Source organism: Solanum stenotomum, chromosome 7 (assembly GCF_019186545.1).
Source record: "Solanum stenotomum isolate F172 chromosome 7, ASM1918654v1, whole genome shotgun sequence".
Classification (NCBI taxonomy): domain Eukaryota; kingdom Viridiplantae; phylum Streptophyta; class Magnoliopsida; order Solanales; family Solanaceae; genus Solanum; species Solanum stenotomum.
This window is the reverse complement of record NC_064288.1, coordinates 5928704-5950282: the sequence shown is the minus strand read 5'-3', so window position 1 is coordinate 5950282 and position 21579 is coordinate 5928704. Positions and strand designations below refer to the sequence as shown.

General features: G+C 34.3%; 2 protein-coding genes across 3 annotated transcripts; one reads left to right on the top strand and one right to left on the bottom strand.

The window, feature by feature from the left end:
- Window positions 1-463: 463 nt before the first annotated feature.
- LOC125871672 (E3 ubiquitin-protein ligase RGLG3) lies at window positions 464-11008 on the top strand. 2 transcript variants are annotated; one of them, XM_049552311.1, is made up of 12 exons: window positions 479-532; window positions 3115-3192; window positions 3544-3820; window positions 4640-4724; window positions 4810-4950; window positions 5045-5158; window positions 6835-7000; window positions 7075-7180; window positions 9148-9275; window positions 9361-9487; window positions 9601-9657; window positions 10675-11008. In XM_049552311.1, the coding sequence occupies exons 3-12, from the start codon at window positions 3578-3580 to the stop codon at window positions 10756-10758; spliced, it is 1251 nt and encodes a 416-aa protein (XP_049408268.1). In that variant the 5' UTR covers window positions 479-532; window positions 3115-3192; window positions 3544-3577; the 3' UTR covers window positions 10759-11008. The 2 variants fall into 2 exon arrangements, with proteins under 2 accessions (XP_049408269.1, XP_049408268.1); XM_049552312.1 differs by lacking the exon at window positions 3115-3192 and having other exon boundaries at window positions 464-532.
- A 4723-nt stretch (window positions 11009-15731) lies between these two features.
- On the bottom strand, window positions 15732-20758 carry LOC125871759 (F-box/LRR-repeat protein 17). Its single transcript, XM_049552422.1, has 11 exons — window positions 20102-20758; window positions 19872-19973; window positions 18368-18512; window positions 18081-18265; window positions 17863-17967; window positions 17340-17437; window positions 17028-17248; window positions 16887-16953; window positions 16704-16789; window positions 16076-16174; window positions 15732-15947 (listed from the first exon to the last, which is right to left on the bottom strand). Exons 1-11 carry the CDS (start codon window positions 20713-20715, stop codon window positions 15882-15884), a joined length of 1788 nt encoding a protein of 595 aa, XP_049408379.1. The 5' UTR covers window positions 20716-20758; the 3' UTR covers window positions 15732-15881.
- Between the last annotated feature and the right edge of the window lie 821 nt (window positions 20759-21579).

The window sequence follows — 21579 nt, the reverse complement described above, 5'->3', positions numbered from 1 at the left end:
CGACTCATCTATGCCATTTAAGTTAACCAATAATGACATGGATTGGTCTTTTCTCAAATGAAAATAACATAAATGAGTTTTTTTTCAACATTTAATGACATGTTTGAGTATTTCCCCCCTTCTACACTATAATTGTATATAATACATGTATAACACATTTTTGCCTTACTATATAGTTTTTCTTTTTTCAATACACCAAATCAAATACTGTATAAGAAATAATCTCGACATAACTAATATAAACATAATTTATATCAGAATTACTAATACACAATATTCAACACTATTTTTTAATTTCTTTTAGATAAGTAAAGGGCAAAAAAGTCTTTATAACTAAAAATGGATTGCTTGTGTTCAAGCTCAAGGATAAATAGAGGCAAAAAAATGGCCAATTTCGCATAATTTCAACGTGCAGCCATCAAATAGGAAACTTTGATTACTGACAACTTTAGAAACTAAAAGCTCAAAAGGGTAATTCTCAGGCCCCAGCAGTAGATTCACTGTGCAATCTGAAAATCCGAATATCCTTCAGGTCTGCTCTCTGCCTATCTCTCTCATCCATTTGGCTTCTGTACTGTTGCTTTCTGGTTCTTTTTATTTTTCTGTAAATAGCTTATCTGTGTGGGGAATTGCTAGATTTTGTTAACTTTAGCTCGAGAGCCGGATTCAATATTTGAAGTTTACGACTTTCTATACCTATAATAAGTTAACAACTGGCTTTATTTGGTAAAATTTTTAATAGAATTTGAATTTAAGTTTCCATGAACCGCCTCTGGACATGATAGATCTGCAAATATTACCCGATCACTAATAGTTTCCTTGAACAATTTAGCTTGAGATTATCTAAAGTGGGTATTGATTTTTTTCTTTATAATTTTTTCACTTTATTTGAAAATCAGTTGTATTTCAAATTTGGGAAAATAATAATTTTAACATGTTTTCTAACTCACTTTTCACTTTTGAAGTTGTGTTAACGTACATTCAATCAGCTCCAAATATTCTTTGCAAAAAGTATAACCAAACACAGCTTCGTTTTCAACTCCAACTCCATAAATTACAAATGAAGGAAAAAATATTTTGATCTATGGCGAAATGCCTTGTAATTCAGTAATTATTGCTATATTTGACTTGAAAATGCTGGAATTGTCCGGTCTTTGTTTGTTTTTTGAGATTGGGAATTGGTACAAGGCTGCTTTGTGTGTTTCTTTAAGTACTTAGAAAGGGGTTTTTTAATTGGTTATAAATTGGTCAATAGTAACTTCATTGCATCTGGGGAATGTGCACACATCAATTTGGGATTTAGAATCTCTATAATCATATAAACTTACTTTTATGAAGTGGTTTAGTGAAATCCAGCCATCGATGCATGGTTTACTTTGACTTTACTTGTGAGGCACCAATTAGTAGCCGAGGCGGAACTAGGATTTTGAGGCTGTGGGTTTTGCATTCTAGAAAATACAACTTATTGAGTTCTAGATACATTATATGTATATACGTATTAAATGAATTTTTAAACACAAACACAAGATTTGTGCCAAAGCTTCTAGGTTCAGCTGAACTCGTAGACGGGTTTGTAACTCCGCCCCTCATTAGTGACTCAAGATTCCAACATTTGTGAACTGAAGCATACTTTTATTGGATTCTTCTCCATCCTAGCCGGGATAATGGCTGAGCCAGGGTTTCAATAAGTACTATATGTGGCGTAACAGGTTGACGGTTGATGATGTGTTATATTTTTTATCACTTCTATCTAATTATGACTTATTCATTACCCTGTTTTTTGTTCTAAATCGTTTGACTAAATTAAGCTCAAGTTGGGTAATGCTTTATTGCTGCAGTTGGTTGGGATAAAACGGGTAGTTAACGAGAATTTTTAGAAGGAGAGAAAAGGCTCAGATTGGTCGCCTTTTCCTTTCAGTGTCAAAGTTAGCAGACTAGGGGAAAGAAGAATGAAATTCCAAAATGTTTATCCCATATTGATGGTTTTGAAGTATAGTTATACTTGTCACTTTTGGTTTTGAGGTTGGGATGTCAAGTGAATAGGTATTACTAGTAGCTTAGATCCTAGATGATCCCTTAGGAAAAGCATTACATTTTGGATCGACTATTTTTATGTACAAGTTAAGATGAAATTTGCCCCAAACATACCGTGTGACTGCCGAGCTTAGATCCACCCTATTGTCTGAGGATAACTGGAATCTAACACCACCTTTGTAAGCAGGGATCTCTTTTCGCTCTCTCATTCTCTTTCTTATTCAAAACTCGTTTGATATGACTTCTACATATATGATTATCTCATATATCAATATATGCAAATCAATGAAATCATTGTTCAATATTACACATAATCAGATATGTGACAAGTTCTCATTTCATTTGAAAACATATAGGTTTAGTTTGAAACATGCCAATCGAAGTAGTTAAAAGATACTCATCTCATGACTCGGATGCTACCTGAAAGCTCATACCTAAGAGATCACACTTCTGAAACAAATATGTAATTCATATCTCAAGTAAAATAGACATGCACCAAAATAATATCAGACTCATAAGCATGTCTCGTGTAGTGCTGGAAAACGAGCAGGTAGGGTCAGATATGGGCGGGTCAAAAATGGATTGGGCAAAAAATAGATAAAATATCTGATGGCTCATATTTCATACGGATAAAAAATGGGTTGACGGATAATACGGGTACCGATAGTATCCATGTGGTGAGTTAATACCAGTCAACCTTGTTAGGTTCATTTTGGTTCTCCTTGGCAGCTCTAGCTTAAGTAAGTTCCGTGCTTAATCATTTCTACAGAAATTGTCAAATGTGACTATGTCAAAAGCTCTATGTAAAATTTGTTTTTATTTTGCATTGATAAATGATGTACTATATGTATACTCCACGAAAGAGCCATTTAGTTTCTGCTTCTCTCCTAGTTCCTTTTTTGGTGGTAACCTTTGCCAGGATCAGGAGATATTAGTACTATTATACCAATCTACAGGAGGAGTTGCAGTAATACAATATCTCAGTAGATTGAAGAAGAGCTTACTCCGTTAGTTTGTGGAATACTATTTGATTTTTTTCTTTCTTTTTGAATGAATTGATTTCAGTGTATCTAACTGCAGTGTTTACTTTGTATGGGAAGTTCCCATCAGAATATTAACCTTAAAGAGTGGTTCAGTCATCAGTGGCAGTAGCTTCAGGTAAAGAGAAAACATACTGGAACTACTTGTTATAAGGGGAAGTTCAAAAGGAATTATCCAACTCAATCAAAAGCTTGGGTTAAGGCGCTGTGCTTTGTGCTCGGAACTTCTATTTCTGTAGAAGTAGATTGCTGTTATGTCATTACACAGCTTCTAAAACCTGTTTATTATTTTTAATATCAATCCTTAAAATGAGTTCTGTGTACATGGACAGAGTTGTTGATTGGGCACTTATGGTTTCCTGAGCTCTAGCAAATATAACTTATAAATACACCCGCTCTTCTTATTAGTATGTAGTTGTGAATACAATTCAAATTACTGCTATATCAGCTTATCACAGTGTTTTTGCAGAGCTCTTGATAACGTTGGAACATATTCTTACACAATGGGGAATCAAGAGTCTGCCTTAAATGACTCTCACAGTGATCATTATCACCACAGCCCAGAACGTGTAAGTTATCAAATTGACTCCAATCCTCAATATCAGCCTACTACATATGCAGAAAGCTCTGTGGATTCAAACTATCCAGCTCAAGAAACATCATACGCCGGGGGTTCAGATAGAGCAAACTATCAAAGGAACCAACAAGCCTCTTACATAGCTGATAACTTTAAATCTTTGGATGAGGTTAATTTTTTAATAACATGTTCATTCTTTCCAGATTTGTATAGAGTTCCACAGAACATCTCATGGTGGACCAAAGTGGGGCCATCAGATGGCAATGAACAAAAAATCACAAGTTCTCATTGTTCTCCATAACTTCAGATACCATCTTTGCTTGCTTCAAGTAATTTAGAGATTCTTGTTATCTGAATGTTAACCTTTCACCTCTAATGAATTATGATAACAAAATAAACAATTTTGTCACAATTCTTAATTATAAATCTTGTGTCTCAACATTTGAAGCGACCAAATATTCTATGAAGTCATACTGCCGTACTTTATTTAGAGAAAATATCTTATGTCGTAAAAGCTCATGGTGTGCTTCTTAGAAGCTAAAATAGTTTACATCTCAAATCAAGTGCAATTTTGCATTGCACATTCACAAGTGCTGTCGGAAATATTGAGTGGTGTACTGCGTAACTTAGATCTGTCCAACCTCTAGAGAGCTGCTGCTCATATTACATTACAATATGTAGACATTGTTGTTTTCTATTTGATTTTATCACTCGAAATTGCTAAAGATAGGAATCGCCCACACTAAACTTATAGAACTAATATTCTGCAAGATGACCATTGGAATTTGGAAGCATTGGTTTCATTATTTGACCATTTTCTCTAGTTAAAAACATAGAATTAACAGATCTACTTATATTAGGCAAAAAGTCAACAATGAATCAGTATATGTAGTGTTTCTATTTTTACTGCTTACTTTGCTAATGAACTGTAGTAGCTAAGCTTTTTAGCAATGTAATATATAAATAACTCAAAGAGTTTCTATGTCAGGTTGTTACCGCATTGCGAGAAGCAGGCCTTGAGTCATCAAACTTGATTCTTGGCATTGATTTCACCAAAAGCAATGAATGGACAGGTGAACTACTTCATTCACTAGGCTATTAGTCATTGTGTTTGTCTCAAGTTGTGCAGGCGATGGGTTGACAAATTTAAGGTTGTAGGGAAGTCTTCATTCAACCGGAAAAGCCTCCACTCAGTTGGTCACACAGCTAACCCATACGAGCAAGCCATCTCTATAATTGGGCGAACTTTGTCTCCTTTTGATGAAGACAACCTGATACCATGTTTTGGATTTGGTGATGGTTAGTTTTTGTTTCTGAGCCTTAACTTTTTCACAAACAATCAAGATGGTTTAAAACAACCTTAACCATGGGTTATTGTCTCTGTAAATTTTAGCAACCACACACGATCAGCATGTGTTTAGCTTTTACCCTGATCATCGGCCTTGCAATGGATTTGAGGAAGCTCTTACAAGATATAAGGAAATTGTTCCTTATCTGAAATTATCAGGTTTAAGATGAATACTGCTTTCCTAATTTCCTTTATTCAGTGGTTGGATAGGGGTCATCTGTGTGGTTCATACATGTTAAATATGAATGGCTGCCTTTCTGAATCTTGAATTCGTAATAGTGGCATCCGTAGTCATATAACGTCTCCTGTTGTTAACCTTGTACACTGAACTCTCAAAAAAGAGTAGGGATTATCTCATCCATCTTATGTTTGTATTCCATTGACAAAGTTTATACTGTGTTATGATAGTTTTAATGAACTCCTGATTTATAGTAAGTGCATCTCTTTACAGTGTTGAAAATCTGAGTGGAAAAACGGAGGAACTAATTTTATTGATTCTAATTTGCTTGGTATTTTTTGGCAATCAGCTATTTAAATATACTTAACTACAGCTTATATGTACACGAGCAATAATTGATGACTATGTATATGATACATTAATTCTCTCAATACTATTTTAACTTTTCTTATCTCAAATGTTACTTTAGCTCTTATTATCATTTTCTATGCTCTATAAATTGCTGATATGATCTCCAGCATCTACATTAATTTGAGATATCATCTCCAACACTCCCAGTCGTGATGGGGTTTCACCAAGAATCAACTCTTCGCCCATTTTTATTTGCCTTAGTAATGAATGAACTGGCAATGCATATCCAAGGGGAGGTGTCATGGTGTATGCTATTTGCAAATGACATAGTATTGATTGATGAGACACGCGGCGGAGTTGAGTAGGCTGGAGATTTGGAGACAAATCTTGGAGTCTAAAGGGTTTAGGTTGAGTAGGACTAAGATAGACTATTTGGAGTGGAAGTTCAGTTCAGTGACTTACGAGGTAGATGTGGAAGTGAACATCGGTACACAAGTCATCTCCAAGAGAGGAAGTATAAAATGTTTTGGGTCAATAATCGGGAAATTTTATTATGGGGGCCCAACATTGGGAAACATGAATTGGGATGGACCCTTCTCCAATACCATGTAAAGAAATGAATCTTGGGCCTAACTCAACCCCAAAAGCTATCTCATGAGAAGAGGATTGCCTCCTCTCCGAAGACCATATAAACAAACCACCCATCCCTCAAACCATCAACGTGGGACTCTTCATAGATATATTTAGATTTGTGGATCTTTCATAAATTTGGCTCCCTACACAGATTCTGTGCTGATGAATATACTGTTACCTTTATAAAAAAAATAAAATTGTCTGAGGTGTTTATGACAACAACATGGGGAGAAGGAGTGAATTTGCAAAATTTCGTGTTTAGAGAGGGAGGGGCAACTTATGATAGTATGATTATCCAGTTTTGGCAAGAACTAATACAACAACCACACCTCAGTCTCAATCAAGTTTGGTTAGGTTATATGAATCTTCACTAACCATGTTCCCCAGTTTTTGCAAGAATTATGTTGGAGTCACAAATCTAACCAATCTGAACTAAGCTGCAAAGGCTATCGATATAACAAATATGAGATGTTTGAACGTTATTTTCTAGAGAATTGAACCCAAGGCTTTGAAGTGCTTGGAGCCTCAACTTTACTCTTGGACTAGGTCCACCTCATTTTTGTGTTTCTTAATACTATTGCATAATGTGATTGTTTGTTGTTATCTGATGAATGTCCTTTATGAAATACTCCTGCTTGATATGATTATCCTAACTCATCTGAAAAACATGTAGGTCCAACTTCATTTGCCCCAATAGTCAATGCTGCAGTTGATATAGTGGAAGCAAATAATGGGCAGTATCACGTCCTTGTCATTATCGCAGACGGACAGGTTGACACTCTGCCTGGAAGCCTTAGCCCTCAAGAACAGGCTACTGTAAATTCCATTGTTGCTGCTAGGTAAACAGGCAACCTTTCTTAGAAGTTGATTTATAGTGCCATTCTCCTGCCTGACTTGACATGCTTGCATGCAGTGAATATCCTCTTTCAATTATTCTGGTTGGTGTTGGAGATGGCCCGTGGGATAAAATGAAACGTTTTGATGATAACATTCCACAACGGGCATTTGATAACTTCCAGGTATAACTGAAAGACATTCTTTATCTTTACTTCCATCTCTTTAACATGTCTGGTTAAGCCAACTATGCTTCACCTTTCATCTGTTCTAGATTATTTTTATTTATTTTTTTCATTCTGGATTTTACAGTTACGATATTTGTGGCTGTGAGGCTTACCTTTCGTCCTTTTTCCCTTTAGCACTTACAGATCGAAGATAAGTCATTATCCTACCATGTTATAATGCCTCTCCTTTTATCTTTTACTAGCTTGATTGCTGGTTCTCCTATTGGTCGATATCGCCTAGGAAACAATTGCTAACTTGCTGCCCAGTTTGTCTAGCATATCTGGCAAAAATTTCTATACAAAGACTATACCTTTTCCAATACGAGGTTATCATTCTGTGATTGCTAGCTGGTTCAAATATTTTAAACAGATACCGAAAAAGTAATTTATTGTTAAATCTCAGGGATGAATTGAAGCTGATTTCTAGTAAGAGGATTTGCAGAAATCTTCTCTAAACAGCTTGTGACATCTGCCCAATACACACCAGTATTACTATTAGGGATTTTTGCTCTATATTTTCAACTACTGCACCACATGACCTGTCACCTAAAGGTTTCCATGCTTTTGGTGAAGGATTTTTCTTCCAACTTTTAGGCGTGCTCTTGCTCGCTCCCCTCCCCCAACTACTCTTAGCTGTAAACCTATTGAAAAAGGGTTATCTACTAAAAAAGAAGAGAAATGAAAACAGAAAGCATCTTTGCAACCTCCTCTTCTCTTCATGCTCATCTTTTGCATCAGGAAAATGGTTTGCTGCAATACTTCTTTCTGGCATTATAATCTGTTAGAAAAGAGAGAATACAGTAACAAAATCCTTTTCCATAAGGATGAGAACGTGAAGGTGCTAAAGAGGGCTAGCACTGTCAAGAGACTATGGAGTTTGGTAGCAAGGAGTCAGAAGTGTGATAGGCGAGAAATATGGTATAAAAAAGGGGATAGTGAACAGGTGGCACAACCTAATGAGAGGACACCATGAAGCTACAGAATGATATAGAAAAGGTGATGATTTGAGTGGTTAATGATGGCAGAAGAATTTCTCTCTGGGATAAACATTGCTGTGCAGTGGGTGTTTTGAATCAGACTTCAGTAGATGTATGCTCTTCTATTTTTTGAATAAAATTTTAATGGTAGCTGAATTTATTAAGAGAGGGAGGAACCATGATCTTGGACTGCAAAGTTACGAGAAACTTGCACGACTAGCAGAAGATGGAGGAATTTGTCTATAAATTTGCTTCATTCCTTTAATTTTCAAGAGAATGACATGGATTTGTGAAGAAATTTCAATTGAAGACAATGACTGAAAAAAGGACTTATGTTGGATGGGAGCTGGCAGGGTAATGTTGTGTCCATTTTCTCTTTTAAATCCATTTTGTACATCATTTTAAAATGTAAGCACGCTTCAAATTGTGAACTCAATAGTTCCTAGGGAAGTCACTTTTATTTTTGTTTGGACAAATCATGGGTGTCGTTCTTGCTGCTAAGATTTTTGGAAGAGAACGACGATCCTTGTGATCTGATGCTTTACATGTAAGGGACTTCGAAGGAGGCTCATCCTTGTGTTTTGCCCTTAAATTTTGCAATGAAGTTGTGGCTGGAGATACTTTAACATGTTCCGTTTGGGTCATGCCAATAGGGTAAAACAGCTGATGTGTTTTAGGAATGTTGGGGAATTCAGATGGAGCAGATTTTAACAGAAGGAAAGCATGGAGGATAATCCCTCATGCTACAAAAGTGGACTGCACTTTTCTGTTTTTTTGTATAATTGGCCCCCTTTTATAGATGATTAGGTTCGCTTTTTGGAAGGGAATAATCTTGCCCAGTTCAGCCATGTGTAGCCTTCCTGTAGGGGATTATTTCTTCTTCTAGAGATGAAAGTTTTGATGCTAATCAACTTTAGTTTTCCTAATTATTTGTTTACCCACTTGCAGTTCGTTAATTTTACAAAAATTATGTCTGAGCGTTCAGAGATGGCCAAGAAGGAAACAGCCTTTGCTCTTGCTGCACTAATGGAAATTCCATTTCAGTACCGAGCCACACAACGCCTTCGATTCAGAGAGTGAGTAGCATCTATCTGTGTATATTCTTCTTGCAAGGTGAAAGCATCTACATGATGCCTAACATTTTCAAAACTTGTTATTTAGAAGCAATACAGGCCCTCGTACAAGGCCATTTCCTCCTCCTCGTGAAGTAATTGATCATGACTTTGCTGTCAAATCAGTGCCACATGTGACAAGCTATGAACCTGTTGACTCAGGAGCTGCAGAACAAGTAAGTGTTTCTGTTATATGGTTCTTTCTCTTCTTGTATAACTCAATGTTTGTAAAAGTCTTTTTTTTTCGTTCTGTTTGTTTTTCTAAATAATGTTTTCCCTTTTTCTTAAGGTTTGTCCCATTTGCTTGACAAACCCAAAGGACATGGCTTTTGGATGTGGTCATCTGGTAAGTGATTATAGAAGTGACACTTAACTACTGTTAGTGTTGAATCTAATCTTTATAATCTATCTAAGGCGTAATATTTTTAAGTTTACATGAGACGTTTGACCGCTATAGTTTCAGCTTATAATCTATTATATAATTTTAGAATGTCTAAATGGATACTTTTTCCAGAATAGCAATAACATTATGCTGCTTAGATCAATTCATTTTCCGTAAAGAATGGTGACAATAAGGATCTCATCATTGAATGTAAGACAAGAATGGTGGAAATTAAAGGCCAGAGATAACATGTTTAGTTTGCAATTCATTTTGCTCTTCCGTATCCAATCTTTTATAAGAAATCCTTAAGAGTGTCATTAAACAGTGAGGGTATAAAAAAAAAATAGCGAGCATATCATTTTCTGGAATTCCTTACTAGCATTACTCTAAAGGAAAATTAGCTTGAATATTGGATTCTGACATCTCACATGGTGAAATACCATTCACCTACATTTCCTACTTAATCATGCATATCCTGCCAGAATAACGCACGATGCTGCTGAAACGAACTTTTGATGCACTGTTAGTTCATCTGACAGCAGCAGAAAGAATAGAGATACTTTGCTTGATATTAAGATTCTCTATTTACCATTCACTGCACGAATGGTGGTTTTCATGACTACGGTTATCCTAAGGACCTTATTTGCTCCAAAGCATTCTTTTGAAGTTTGGACAGTAAGCACATCTAACCTTGTGACTTAAGAGATTTGATGTGTGCCCTATTTGAATGATCATAACGTTTAGCATATTTTCGAGGTCACTTGGTATTGGTAAGGCTATTTCATCATGACCTATGATAGGTTCCATGTTTAGTGCTTTCATTGGTCCTAGTACTCATTCTGCCACTGATTCTCATGTTCTGGATGCACCTAGCACCTCGTCTAGTTTTTGCTATTAACATTTGAATTATAGATTACCTACAACTCATATTCTAGTCCAGGAAATGACTAATGATATCTTTCATTGTGTTTTCTGAATCAGACATGCAAGGAGTGTGGTGCCACGATACAATTGTGTCCTTTATGCCGGGAGCCCATTAAAACTCGCATAAGACTATATAGCTAGATGCCAGAACTATCTCCCAAACTACCAATGCTCCACAGTTGCTCCAGGATGTCAACTAAAGATGTTATTTCTGAAGGTGTAAACTTTCCTTGTAAATGATCCATAACCTATGTATAAATTATATTGAGTTCTACAGTTGTCCCCATTTTTTTTGTTTATGCACATTTTTAGTGTCTATCTAGCAAAATGTACATAACTAAATAAAATGTATGATAAACTTGTAAGTTTATAGTTGATATTCTTGTCACTGATTCAGCTACCTCTTGTTTTGATGAAAACAAAATTATCCATGCTAGTAAAATCGTCAATCATCTTTTGGCACAATAAATCCATGAGCAAACGATGTTACTAGCTAATCACCCACTCGGATGGGGTTGCCTGCATTGCGTCTTTTTTTAGAGCAATGGTCAGGAGAACTGACAGAGATAAGACTATTGCTTAAAGGGATTTATTGTTAAATTGGGTTTGGGTTTTGTAGTATTAGGTATGCATTTTTCGAAAGCTGATATTTGGTATGGTATTTGATATTTATATAAAAGATCGAAATATGGAATACCGTATTGAAGTATATAGTTACATATAAGATTGAGAAAAGACATTAATTCACCCCAGAAGTTGTACCAAAAAATCAGTTACACACTTAAACTATTGAGACGATCTATCACACTTATACTACTCAAAAGTGAATTTAATATCACCCTTAAAGCTGACATGGAAATAAGATTAAATAAAAAAATAAAAAAAAGGCGCGTTTGAGTAAAAAAAAGGCAATTTTTTTCCCACCCCCACCCTTCTCCTTCACGTTACCCTACCTTTCTTCTTCCTCCATTTTTTTCTAATCACAAACACTATTTTTGCTATGGTTAATGTGAAAAATAATATTTTTTTTCATGATAAATTTTCAAGAGAAAAATAGAAAACAACATTGTGGGATAGAAATTCATTGCAAAGATCGCGAAATTGTTCGTTCAATCAATTAGGTTCACTGTTCGAAAAAAAAATCGGCGAGACATCTGAAATTTGTCAATCCTTACAATTCCCACATCAAATTCGTCAAGTCAAGAACGGATTATTCAAATTATTTTTGTGTTTTTTTTGTTGATTGTGAGCATTTGAAATAAGAAAATTTTCAGATCTTGCTTTCTTTGTGTAAAAAGTTTCTGGATTTTTGCATAAAATTCAATTTTTTAATGTATGTTCATAGATCTTTCTTCTCTTTCAGAAAAATTCTCTCTAAATTTTCTTCAAAATCAGTAATAGTAAATTGAGCACTAGTTTTTCAATTGTCTGACTAAAATCTTGAATAACTTACATAAATCACATAGTGTAAAACCTAAATTACCTTCTATTCCTATTATTTTTCTAATTACACAAATCTCATGTGTTTTAGGCATTTCGGATACATAATTAAGGATCCAAATACATTATTGTTGATACATAATGTATCAATCTGTTGCACTTAATAAGGGAAAAAAAAACTGAAAAATCAAATTAAGATCTCACAATATTCATCTCACTAATTAAGGAAAAAAACTGAAAAACAAATTAAAATTCCATTAATTGCGCTATTCCATTCTAAAATATTGTCAAGAATTCAATCATATAGTTTAACTAACCAAAAAATTAAAAAATTAAATTTCTTTTTCTTGTTCATCATTCTCTTTGTTTCATAAAAACATTTGTCAAAATTTTGGATAAGCGAGGTGAGTTATGAAGGATACAAAAGTGATGGAATTGTTGTTGGACAAATGATTTCTTTTGTGAATCTTCAAGTTCATCGAATGTCCTTTCGATTTTGATTCAAGATTGTCGAAAATTTTGAGATTCAAAATTCTTCTCCCAGTTCATTGAAGATCCTTTCAATTTTGATTCAAAATTGTTGAAAATTTTAGGTTTCAAAATTATTCTCCTAGTTCATTGAAGATCCTTTCAATTTTGATTCAAAATTATCGAAAATTTTGAGAAGATACATTATGAAGATCCTTTCAATTTAAATTAATAAGTGTTGTATTTCTACTAGATATATTAAATAAGAAAGTGTTTCCCATATATTTTATGTTTGAGATCGATACATTATTGTTTGGTAATTGTTATGTATCAGATACATTTAGTATAAATTCAAATTTACGTATCATAACTAAAAAATTAGTACATGATACATTATTATTTATGTATCTTATTTTGTTTTTGAAATATTATAATTTAAAATTAAAAAATACATTATACATGTAGTTGTTTCAAATTAGCTTCTTTTGTGTGTGTGATACATAACACAAAGTTTATGTATCAAGTACATTTATATTGAACATGATAAACACTAATCGAAGATTCAACAACATTAGAGTTATGTATCAATACCATAAATATGAACATGATACATTGCATAGAATAAAGGTTATTGTAGCAGTGATGTATCAAATCAATGATAACACTAACAAAGACTAATTTAAGACTCAAAATAAACGAGATACATTAAAAATATGTATCTTTGATAGTGATGGTCGTGCAATGACATATCCAACTTTTTTCTTCTTTTTTTTGACGTTTTTCAACAGTAGATACATTAAAAGAAAATAAATATTTTTCAAAAAAAAAAAATTCAACGACAATATGATTAACTAAAACTGCAAAGGGTCAATAAGATTTCAATGGAGGTAGGGGGCGGAGGTAATTTTATTTTTATTTTTTAAGATTAAAAAATAATAATAAAAGAAATCGGTGAAGTGATGGAAAAAAATCTACCTCTTGAATACTTTGAAATCATTAATTGAAAATAGAAAAGATTTGAAATTCAAAAATAGTTTAATTGATGTAATCATGGAGAGATTTGTGGCGTGAAAAAAGGAAGAAAAATCATGGGTATGAGATTTCAAATTAATGTATCCGGAAAAGGGGATGATGGAAGGAAAAGAAGGAATTTTTTATATTTTTTTTGAAATGGTAGGGAAAATAAGAAAATATGATAATAAATGGTGTGTAGTTAAGTATTTTTTCCTAAAATCTTTGCAAATAAATATTGCAAGTTTTCACAATTCTCCTCTTTGAGCTTGAATGAATAATACTGTGATAATTTTTTGTGGTGGGTTTGGTGATGGGTGAAAAATTAGTGGTGGTATGACTTTTAATTTTGATAATGACATTGAAACTCGTGATTTTGATGTGGATGGTGAATTTATGGTTATGATTGTAATGAATTTCAATGATAGTGATATAGTTCCAATGGTGAATTTAGTTAAATTTATGATGTCTGTTATCGATTTTTTATGATGGCAATGGTTGTGGGAAGATTTCGGTGGTGAATTTGATTATGGGTGGTGAAATCTATGGTGGTGGAGAAGTGAATTTGATGATAATAGCAACAATGTAGTGATTTAATGGTGGGTTTGATGGTGTTTAGGGAAGAAGAAGAAATTGGGTGACATGATTTATTTTTTTAAAAAAAAAAGTAATTATTGATGAAGTAGTGACATGATGATGATGTGGCGTGAGTGTGAAACACTTTCTCATCATGTGACTGGTCGTATGTGTGTCAGGGTTGAAATAATTCACTTTTAAGTAATTCAGGTGTGTATTAGGTCGTCACAATAGTATAAGCGTGTAACTGACTTTTCATGACAAGTTTAGGGAAGAATTTATGCATTTTCCCTATAAGATTCATATATATGTAATTATATAATACTAGCAAATATATAAAATAGTAGTACTTATTTAAATGTTGAAATTTTGGTTACTCTATCTAGCTTTAAATGTTTTTTTTGGGTGATTGATTAACAAAAAATGTTGTTTGTATTCTATTTTGAATATTTTTATATGTATAAAGTATTACTATGATATAATTGAGACGTTTCTTGAAAAGCCAAAGTCATTTCTTTGTTATATACGAAGATATGGAAATTGAAGACTTGAAGTTGACCAAACTATGGAAATCAATTTACCATAACGTAAAATATCGAACCATACCGAATTAATTTGGCATGGTACTGATATAGTATTTTTTAAATCGTAAATTGAAATTACCAAGCTGAACTTTTCAATACCATACAATACCATACCAGGCACAGTAGCCACCCCTACATTGGTCAGCATACATATCACCTAACTTTCCCAACGATTCCTTCATTTTTATTCTTCTCCAATTATTTTCTCCCTCCCGCTTTTTTTGTCTCCATTTTATCTTCCTTCCTCTTTACATAGTCCTATTTTTCATTTTTGAAATCAATTAAAAAGATGAATACTTACATTGTACTTTTATAAATTTGCCAGTCAACTCTTCTTTTAAAACTCCTTTCGCGCCACAAAAAAAAAGTGACTACTTTTTTTAAAAAAATAAATAAATTCATTTCACATCTCAAAACAAAACCAAGAAAAAAAAAACTTGAAACAAAATAAACCCATTAAAATTTTGAATCAGCCATAATCACTCATCAAACGCCAAAGCAATGAGAAAGCCTAATTTGACAAATACGAAGAAAGATAATACGTATATAAATCGGTCCGCAATTTTATATTTTCTCCAAAAGCTTCATTAAAATGTCATATACTCTTTCATGAGCAAGAAAAAACATACCTGGGTGTATTTTAACTTCACCTCGTCCAATAAAAAAAATCACTTGTACATAGTTCAAAATGGATAAATAAAATTGATTTGTTAAAATTTTAGTGGTTTTGCACTTTAAATTACAAAGTTAGCTAGTCAACTAAAAAGAGAAACACAAAAAGTTTGTTGCAATGAGGCTGAGTGTTAAACCAAAGAAAACATCTTGACAAAATTTTATTTTTTGGGATTATTGCATCCATATCAACAGTTATAATCTTTACCATTTCCACCCTCACCAGAATTTGGCATGTACAAGCAGAATGCACCTTCTGCAAACAAAACCATGTTCCATCAAGGGGGAAAATGCTGAAAATATCACAAAGTTTACGTTTGAGCAAGCAACCAAGTTCACTTCACAGTGCCAAGCACTTTTTATTGATAAAGGGAATATAATCCCTGTATTGAGTTTAGTTCTATCAATGAAGATTACATGATTAGGCCTTGACCTCAGATCGCTATAATACAAAGAATAGACAAATAAGATGGCCTAGAGTAACAACAAAGCCAGTACAAGATGAGTTTCTGACTAATAAACAAGCACTGCACAACGTTGCTTTGAAAGCCTTCTCTTTCTCTTTCCATCATCAAATGGCTGCACACACATAAGAGTAATATTTTAGATAGAATCATTTGAAAGGCAATGTCTAGACAAAAAATGAAAAAAATCACAACTTCTAGTTGTATTATCAGCTTGTAGTGATGTAAGCTTTTTCGTATTACCTGGGGACTGTATGAATGAGGAACTCTGATCCTTTTTGAGCCATCAGGAAGACGTTTACAAGGATAATGATTGTCTTCAGCCATAAAATCACCACAAACCTGCATGGAAAACAAAAGGGAGTCAAGACTTGAAACCAAGAAAACTGGGCAGAAAGTGAACTGTGGTGATTCAAATGTTCTTACTGCCATGGAAAATCTACTTATAGCCTGCCCTACCCCGGGGCAAAAGGATATGAGTAGTAACTATTTAGTTTTTAAAATCTTTTTTTTACTCACCCTACCCTGGGCAAAAGGATATGATTACTAACTTGTTAGTATTACTTTTAACCTTACATGTACCAACAGAGAGAGCAGGAAACTTTAATTAAGTAAATCTCCAAGGCAATACTAAGGAAGTTTGTTTCTTTATACAGCAGGAGCAAAACAACATTGTAAAGGTATGATCAGATTGCCGAAAAAGAGCACATAATAGCTCTGCCAATCTTACAGGTGCCTCAACACTATGGAATCCACACTGAGACTAACCAGTCCTAACTAGCAGTCTGACACGTGGAAAAGGTCACCTAGCCAGAAGGATGATGCAGAACTGAAAACAAAGTCTAAATGCAGGAGACATCTGCTGATTTACCTGATTCTGAAGAGTTTCAACCAATGTGTCTTGGCAACCTGATGCATGTACACTTTCCAGATTGGGGCACTGAAGTAGCAATCTTCCTGTAGTCATATATAAAATTTATGGTTTAGATAAAGAAAGAAGAGCCTCAATTCCAAAAGAGCTCACAACCTAAATGAGGGACATGAAAGTGCAGACCTGGATTTAAATTCATGCAAGAGTTCAGGTTCAAATCACTAAGCTCTGGGCAATTAAGATATAATGCCTGCGTGAAAATTTCAATCAGCAACAGTAGCAATGACATGAATAATCCTTATATCTTATAGACTGATATCTTACATCTAAGCCAGAGCAACCCCATAAGCTGAGTTTCTTCAAGTGGCTGTGCTTAATAATCAGTTTCTGATAAATAAGGTGTAATTTACTACTTGGTGTTCTTTGTAACTCAACAGTATCATTTTCCTGTTCTGCTGGACTGTCTAGATCCGGATCGCATATGCTCATTCCACAATCCATTAGCTCTAGATTAGGCAACTGAGCTGCAGCAAATTGTATGCCACCTATAAAATAATCACAAGAAAGAAAATAAATTAGTGAGCATTCCAAAATTTGTGCTGGATTGGATGTCAAGGAAATAGATTTAAGTATTACTTGATGTGATGTTTGGACAAAGAGCAAGGAGAAGTTTCAACAATGTCTCCGGAAATACATTGCATATCATCCCAATGCCACTGTCACTAATACTAGACCTGTAACAAGGGAAATAGTTGACATTAGATATGCAGGTGCATGTCTATGCACTGAAGGGGTCACAATGGCATAACCTGAATGTCGTTCTAAATTAAGTTAATAATTTTTCCAAGATCTACACTAGCATATTAGCCTACTTCTCAACCATCAAACTTAGTTCAACTGCTACCCCAATGTTATTTGTTAAAGTAGCCATCAATATACCAACTTAAGTATTCATTGGTTTGTTCTACTTTATGGCTGCTTTGATTGTTTTAGAGGATATGGACATCCCAAGAAAAAAGAAAATAAACTGGAAGAAAAGCAAGAAACTAATCTCTTATTAGATAAATATAGAATTTGTTTATTTATAATATAACACTCCAGTACTTGCCATCCCAACAATATGGAGGAACCAAATAAGATATCAGAAAGTGAAACTTACCCACTCAAATCAAGTAATTCGAGCCTCGAGTAGCTCGAAGCAATAGCAGCAACAGATGCATCAGTAATTTCTGATCCTAGTACAAGTGAAAGCATTCTTAATCCCCTGAAATTCAAAGCAGTAACTAATAAGCTTTATGAATGTTCAAGGTATCTTTAATAAAAGAAAAATTAGTCAAAGAAAAATGTAAGAGCCAAAACCATAAAAACGTTACAAACCTTAAATTTGCTGCTGTTAGAGCAAGCACAACAGCATGTGTCAGCCGAACTGAGGCAACATGAATGTTCTGTAGTCTTGGACAGCTCCTTCCAAGACCATTCACCATAGCTGTAAGATCAGTGTTTTCATTCTCTTGACGAGAAAAAATCAGGGAGATCTCCTTCAAATTGGGGCAGTTGAAGACCTAAGCAAGTGAAAACATGTCAGAAGAAGGGTTGTACTGCAGAAAATGGACTAAGTACAGATAGTTATAGGTTTAATGCCATGACATCATTAGACAGTTTACCATCTTAGAGTGACAAAAGAGTTCCGAAAGGCAAAGAGTGGAAAGGCTGGTTGAAGAAAGAGTAAAGCCCCCGAGATTTGAGCAGCCTTCCATCTTAAGATTGGTAAGACACCTTTTATCAGCAACAAAACGACCTAATTCATCCCTATATAAGACACATGGGTTTTACAAAAAACATTAGATCAGATTGTCATTGATAATATTGCAAAATCATTCCTGTATATAAAAGATAGGCCAAGCACCCAAACCCCTGTAATTTAATAAGGGTCTTCTAGAAGATGTCTAATTATTCAAAAATACCAACATTCCAATTTGGACCAAATAAGAGATTAACAGCATCACAATATATATCTGCCAATAAGGACCGATCAAAATGTATCTATGATAGACTGATGATTTTCATGAATCTTTCATAAATGGTATTTAGTTGGGCCAGTAAATACATATGCAACTTTGATATGGCATTGAATGTTAGGTAGGTAACATGAAGGTGGAATCATAAACTAGATAAGATTAAAAATGCTAAAGAACGGAAGATTCAAGTAGCACACATAGATGATAAGAGGAAGTCAATTGAGATGTACCAATCCATGTGTGAAACTTTAATTTTGAAGGTGTAAAACAAAATAAGATAGATATAAAATCATATGGAAAGAAGTTATTCAAAAGACTTAAAATCTCTTGAAATTCATGCAAGAAAAGCAAACAATAAAGCACAAAAAAGAAGAAGAAAGATACTCATAGGCAACACCAATTAGATTGAATTAAGACTTAGACATGTCTGTACACTTTCTTAAGCCCTATGTTCACTAGAAGTCATTTAATCTCCTTAGACATTATTATTCCGATAAATATGCAATGTGCCTAATATTAAGAAACATAAACTATTAAATATTAGATAGGAACAAATCTAAATCAGGCATATAGATAGTGAGGTTCTGACTAATTTGGAATTTATCTGTAAGTATTGCTGTTGTTTAAATGTGAAGTAGCATAGTCACTGACTTCCCAAATGTAGGTTCTTCGCATTCAATGCAACTGAACCTGAATGAGTAAGTTAACTACAAATCCACAATGAGACTTCCAGCTAAAGAGAAAACAATCCACAGATAACCACAGATATTCGGCTTCTGCATTGACACATACATATAGCACATATATTGCATATGAGATATTAAACACATCTAACTAAAGGAAAACTTTGTTACTAGAATACACTGTCATAACAAAAACCAAAACATCATTGAAAAAGAAGTCAACTTGGCTATAAAAGTGAATATGGGTAAATAGCAGAAGATAAGAATTAGCAGATTTAAGAAACAAAAGCCAATCTCCAAACACCCGAAGGCCAAGCGTGACTCAAGCCCTCTAAGGGTGGGATGTCCCAACATCCACCTCCTTCTAATTTAGAAGATAACAACACTAGCATAATCAACTCAACATTAAGATCAAGTCATAGAGACAATTTATCAAATATTCAGTGAGCATGAGATCCAAAGCATACCCAGTGATCCGATTGACTGAGGTTTCAGAAGTGAGGATCTCCAGTGAATCCAGATTAGGGCAGGAAAATGCAATGCAGGCCAGCATTGTGGCATCCACATCACTGAAACACCAAAACCAGTACTTCATTAGTTCACAACAAAGCTACCATTTTGTTCCTAAACAAGACAAATCCAGTTAATAAATCTATAGATCCAACCATCATTCATTAATTAATTAATAAAAGCAAACCTTTTCATTCTAAGAGAAAGCTTAACAAGTCCAGGACACTTCTGCAACACGGATCCAACAAGTCCAATCTGAGCCTTCACAGGAACCTCAAGTCTAAGCTCCTCAGCCGACTTCCAAATCCTCCTAGAAACATCCCTCCAACCCTTACACACCTTCGCCGAAGAAAGCAACGACGACGGTGGCAATCTCTTAAACACTTCCCACAAACAATTCGCCGGCAACTTCCCAGATCCACCTAAATCGAACTCACTCTCAAAATCCAAAAACTCCCCCTCACCCTCACCCTCATCATCATCAGATCCAGGCGATTCATCAGTAACACCAATGTCATCAAATGAAAGCGCTCGCCGGAGCTGAGGAACCGCCTGACGTGGTGGAGGTAGAGGTGGAGTAGGCTTAGTACGAACAACAGAAAGCGGAGAAGGCAAAACAAATGACTTAGCATCACTAGATGTCGGAGTAGGAACTTCACTAAACTCCTTAGTCAAATCACAAACATGTCCTTTTTTCGGAAGCCCACATCTCCCACAGTTATAACTACCCCGTTTTTTGCCCCGCTTCTGAACAAAGTCGTCGGGGATTGGAGTAGATGGATGAGAATGGCGGCCCTCCATTGTTAGTGAAAGTGAGAGTGAAAGTGAAAAAGAGAAAGAGATGAAAATGAGGTAAGAAAGGGGAAGAAATAAAGGGCGGGGGATGTGGGTCGGAAGGCGCGGGAGTTTTGGCGCAATTTGGCGCTTGTCTCTTTGAAAATTTTATTTTAATGAGTGGAGGCGGCATCATGTGCTATTATAATGTGACGGAAAGAAAAATTAATTTTTTTTCTATCTTTGTTCTTAGTCTTACTAATTTTTTTCACCTAATACGTCTTTGTCCTACTCATAATAAAGCTTTTCATTTTGTTTTTCATGTTTTGGCAAGATACGAAGTATATGAAAAAATAAATAAGATCTATAATTTTTGGATTTTAAATTAAAGATATTTCAAATGTATCAAGGTGTTTATTTGGAATCATTTTCTCTCATTTTAAGAAATTTATTTTTATAAATTAAATATTTAATCAATCAAACAATATTTTCTTCATACCGAACACGCCCCTAAACACTCGTTTCTCGACTTATATCTAACTCGTTTTTCTAGTCATGTTACACCAAATTGAATCTCTCATGGTCATTTGATCACATGTTAATTAAGATACTGAATATTGAACTAAGTTTCGAGCTACTAATTAGAGTTGTGAGAGTATTTTAATGAGATTTCACATAATAATAAGTTGAGATATAACTTATATTAGTGCTTTTGGTTTATATTTGCACACATGGTATGAAATATGTGTTCTTTCTTATGAAGCATATGTATTTATCTCATAAGATAGTGTTGTATAAGTGATATTCAGATACCATATGTATCTTAATTGAGTTTCTTGATCTATTCAATAAAATGTGAATTCACATATGGCCTCTCACAATAGATCAAGT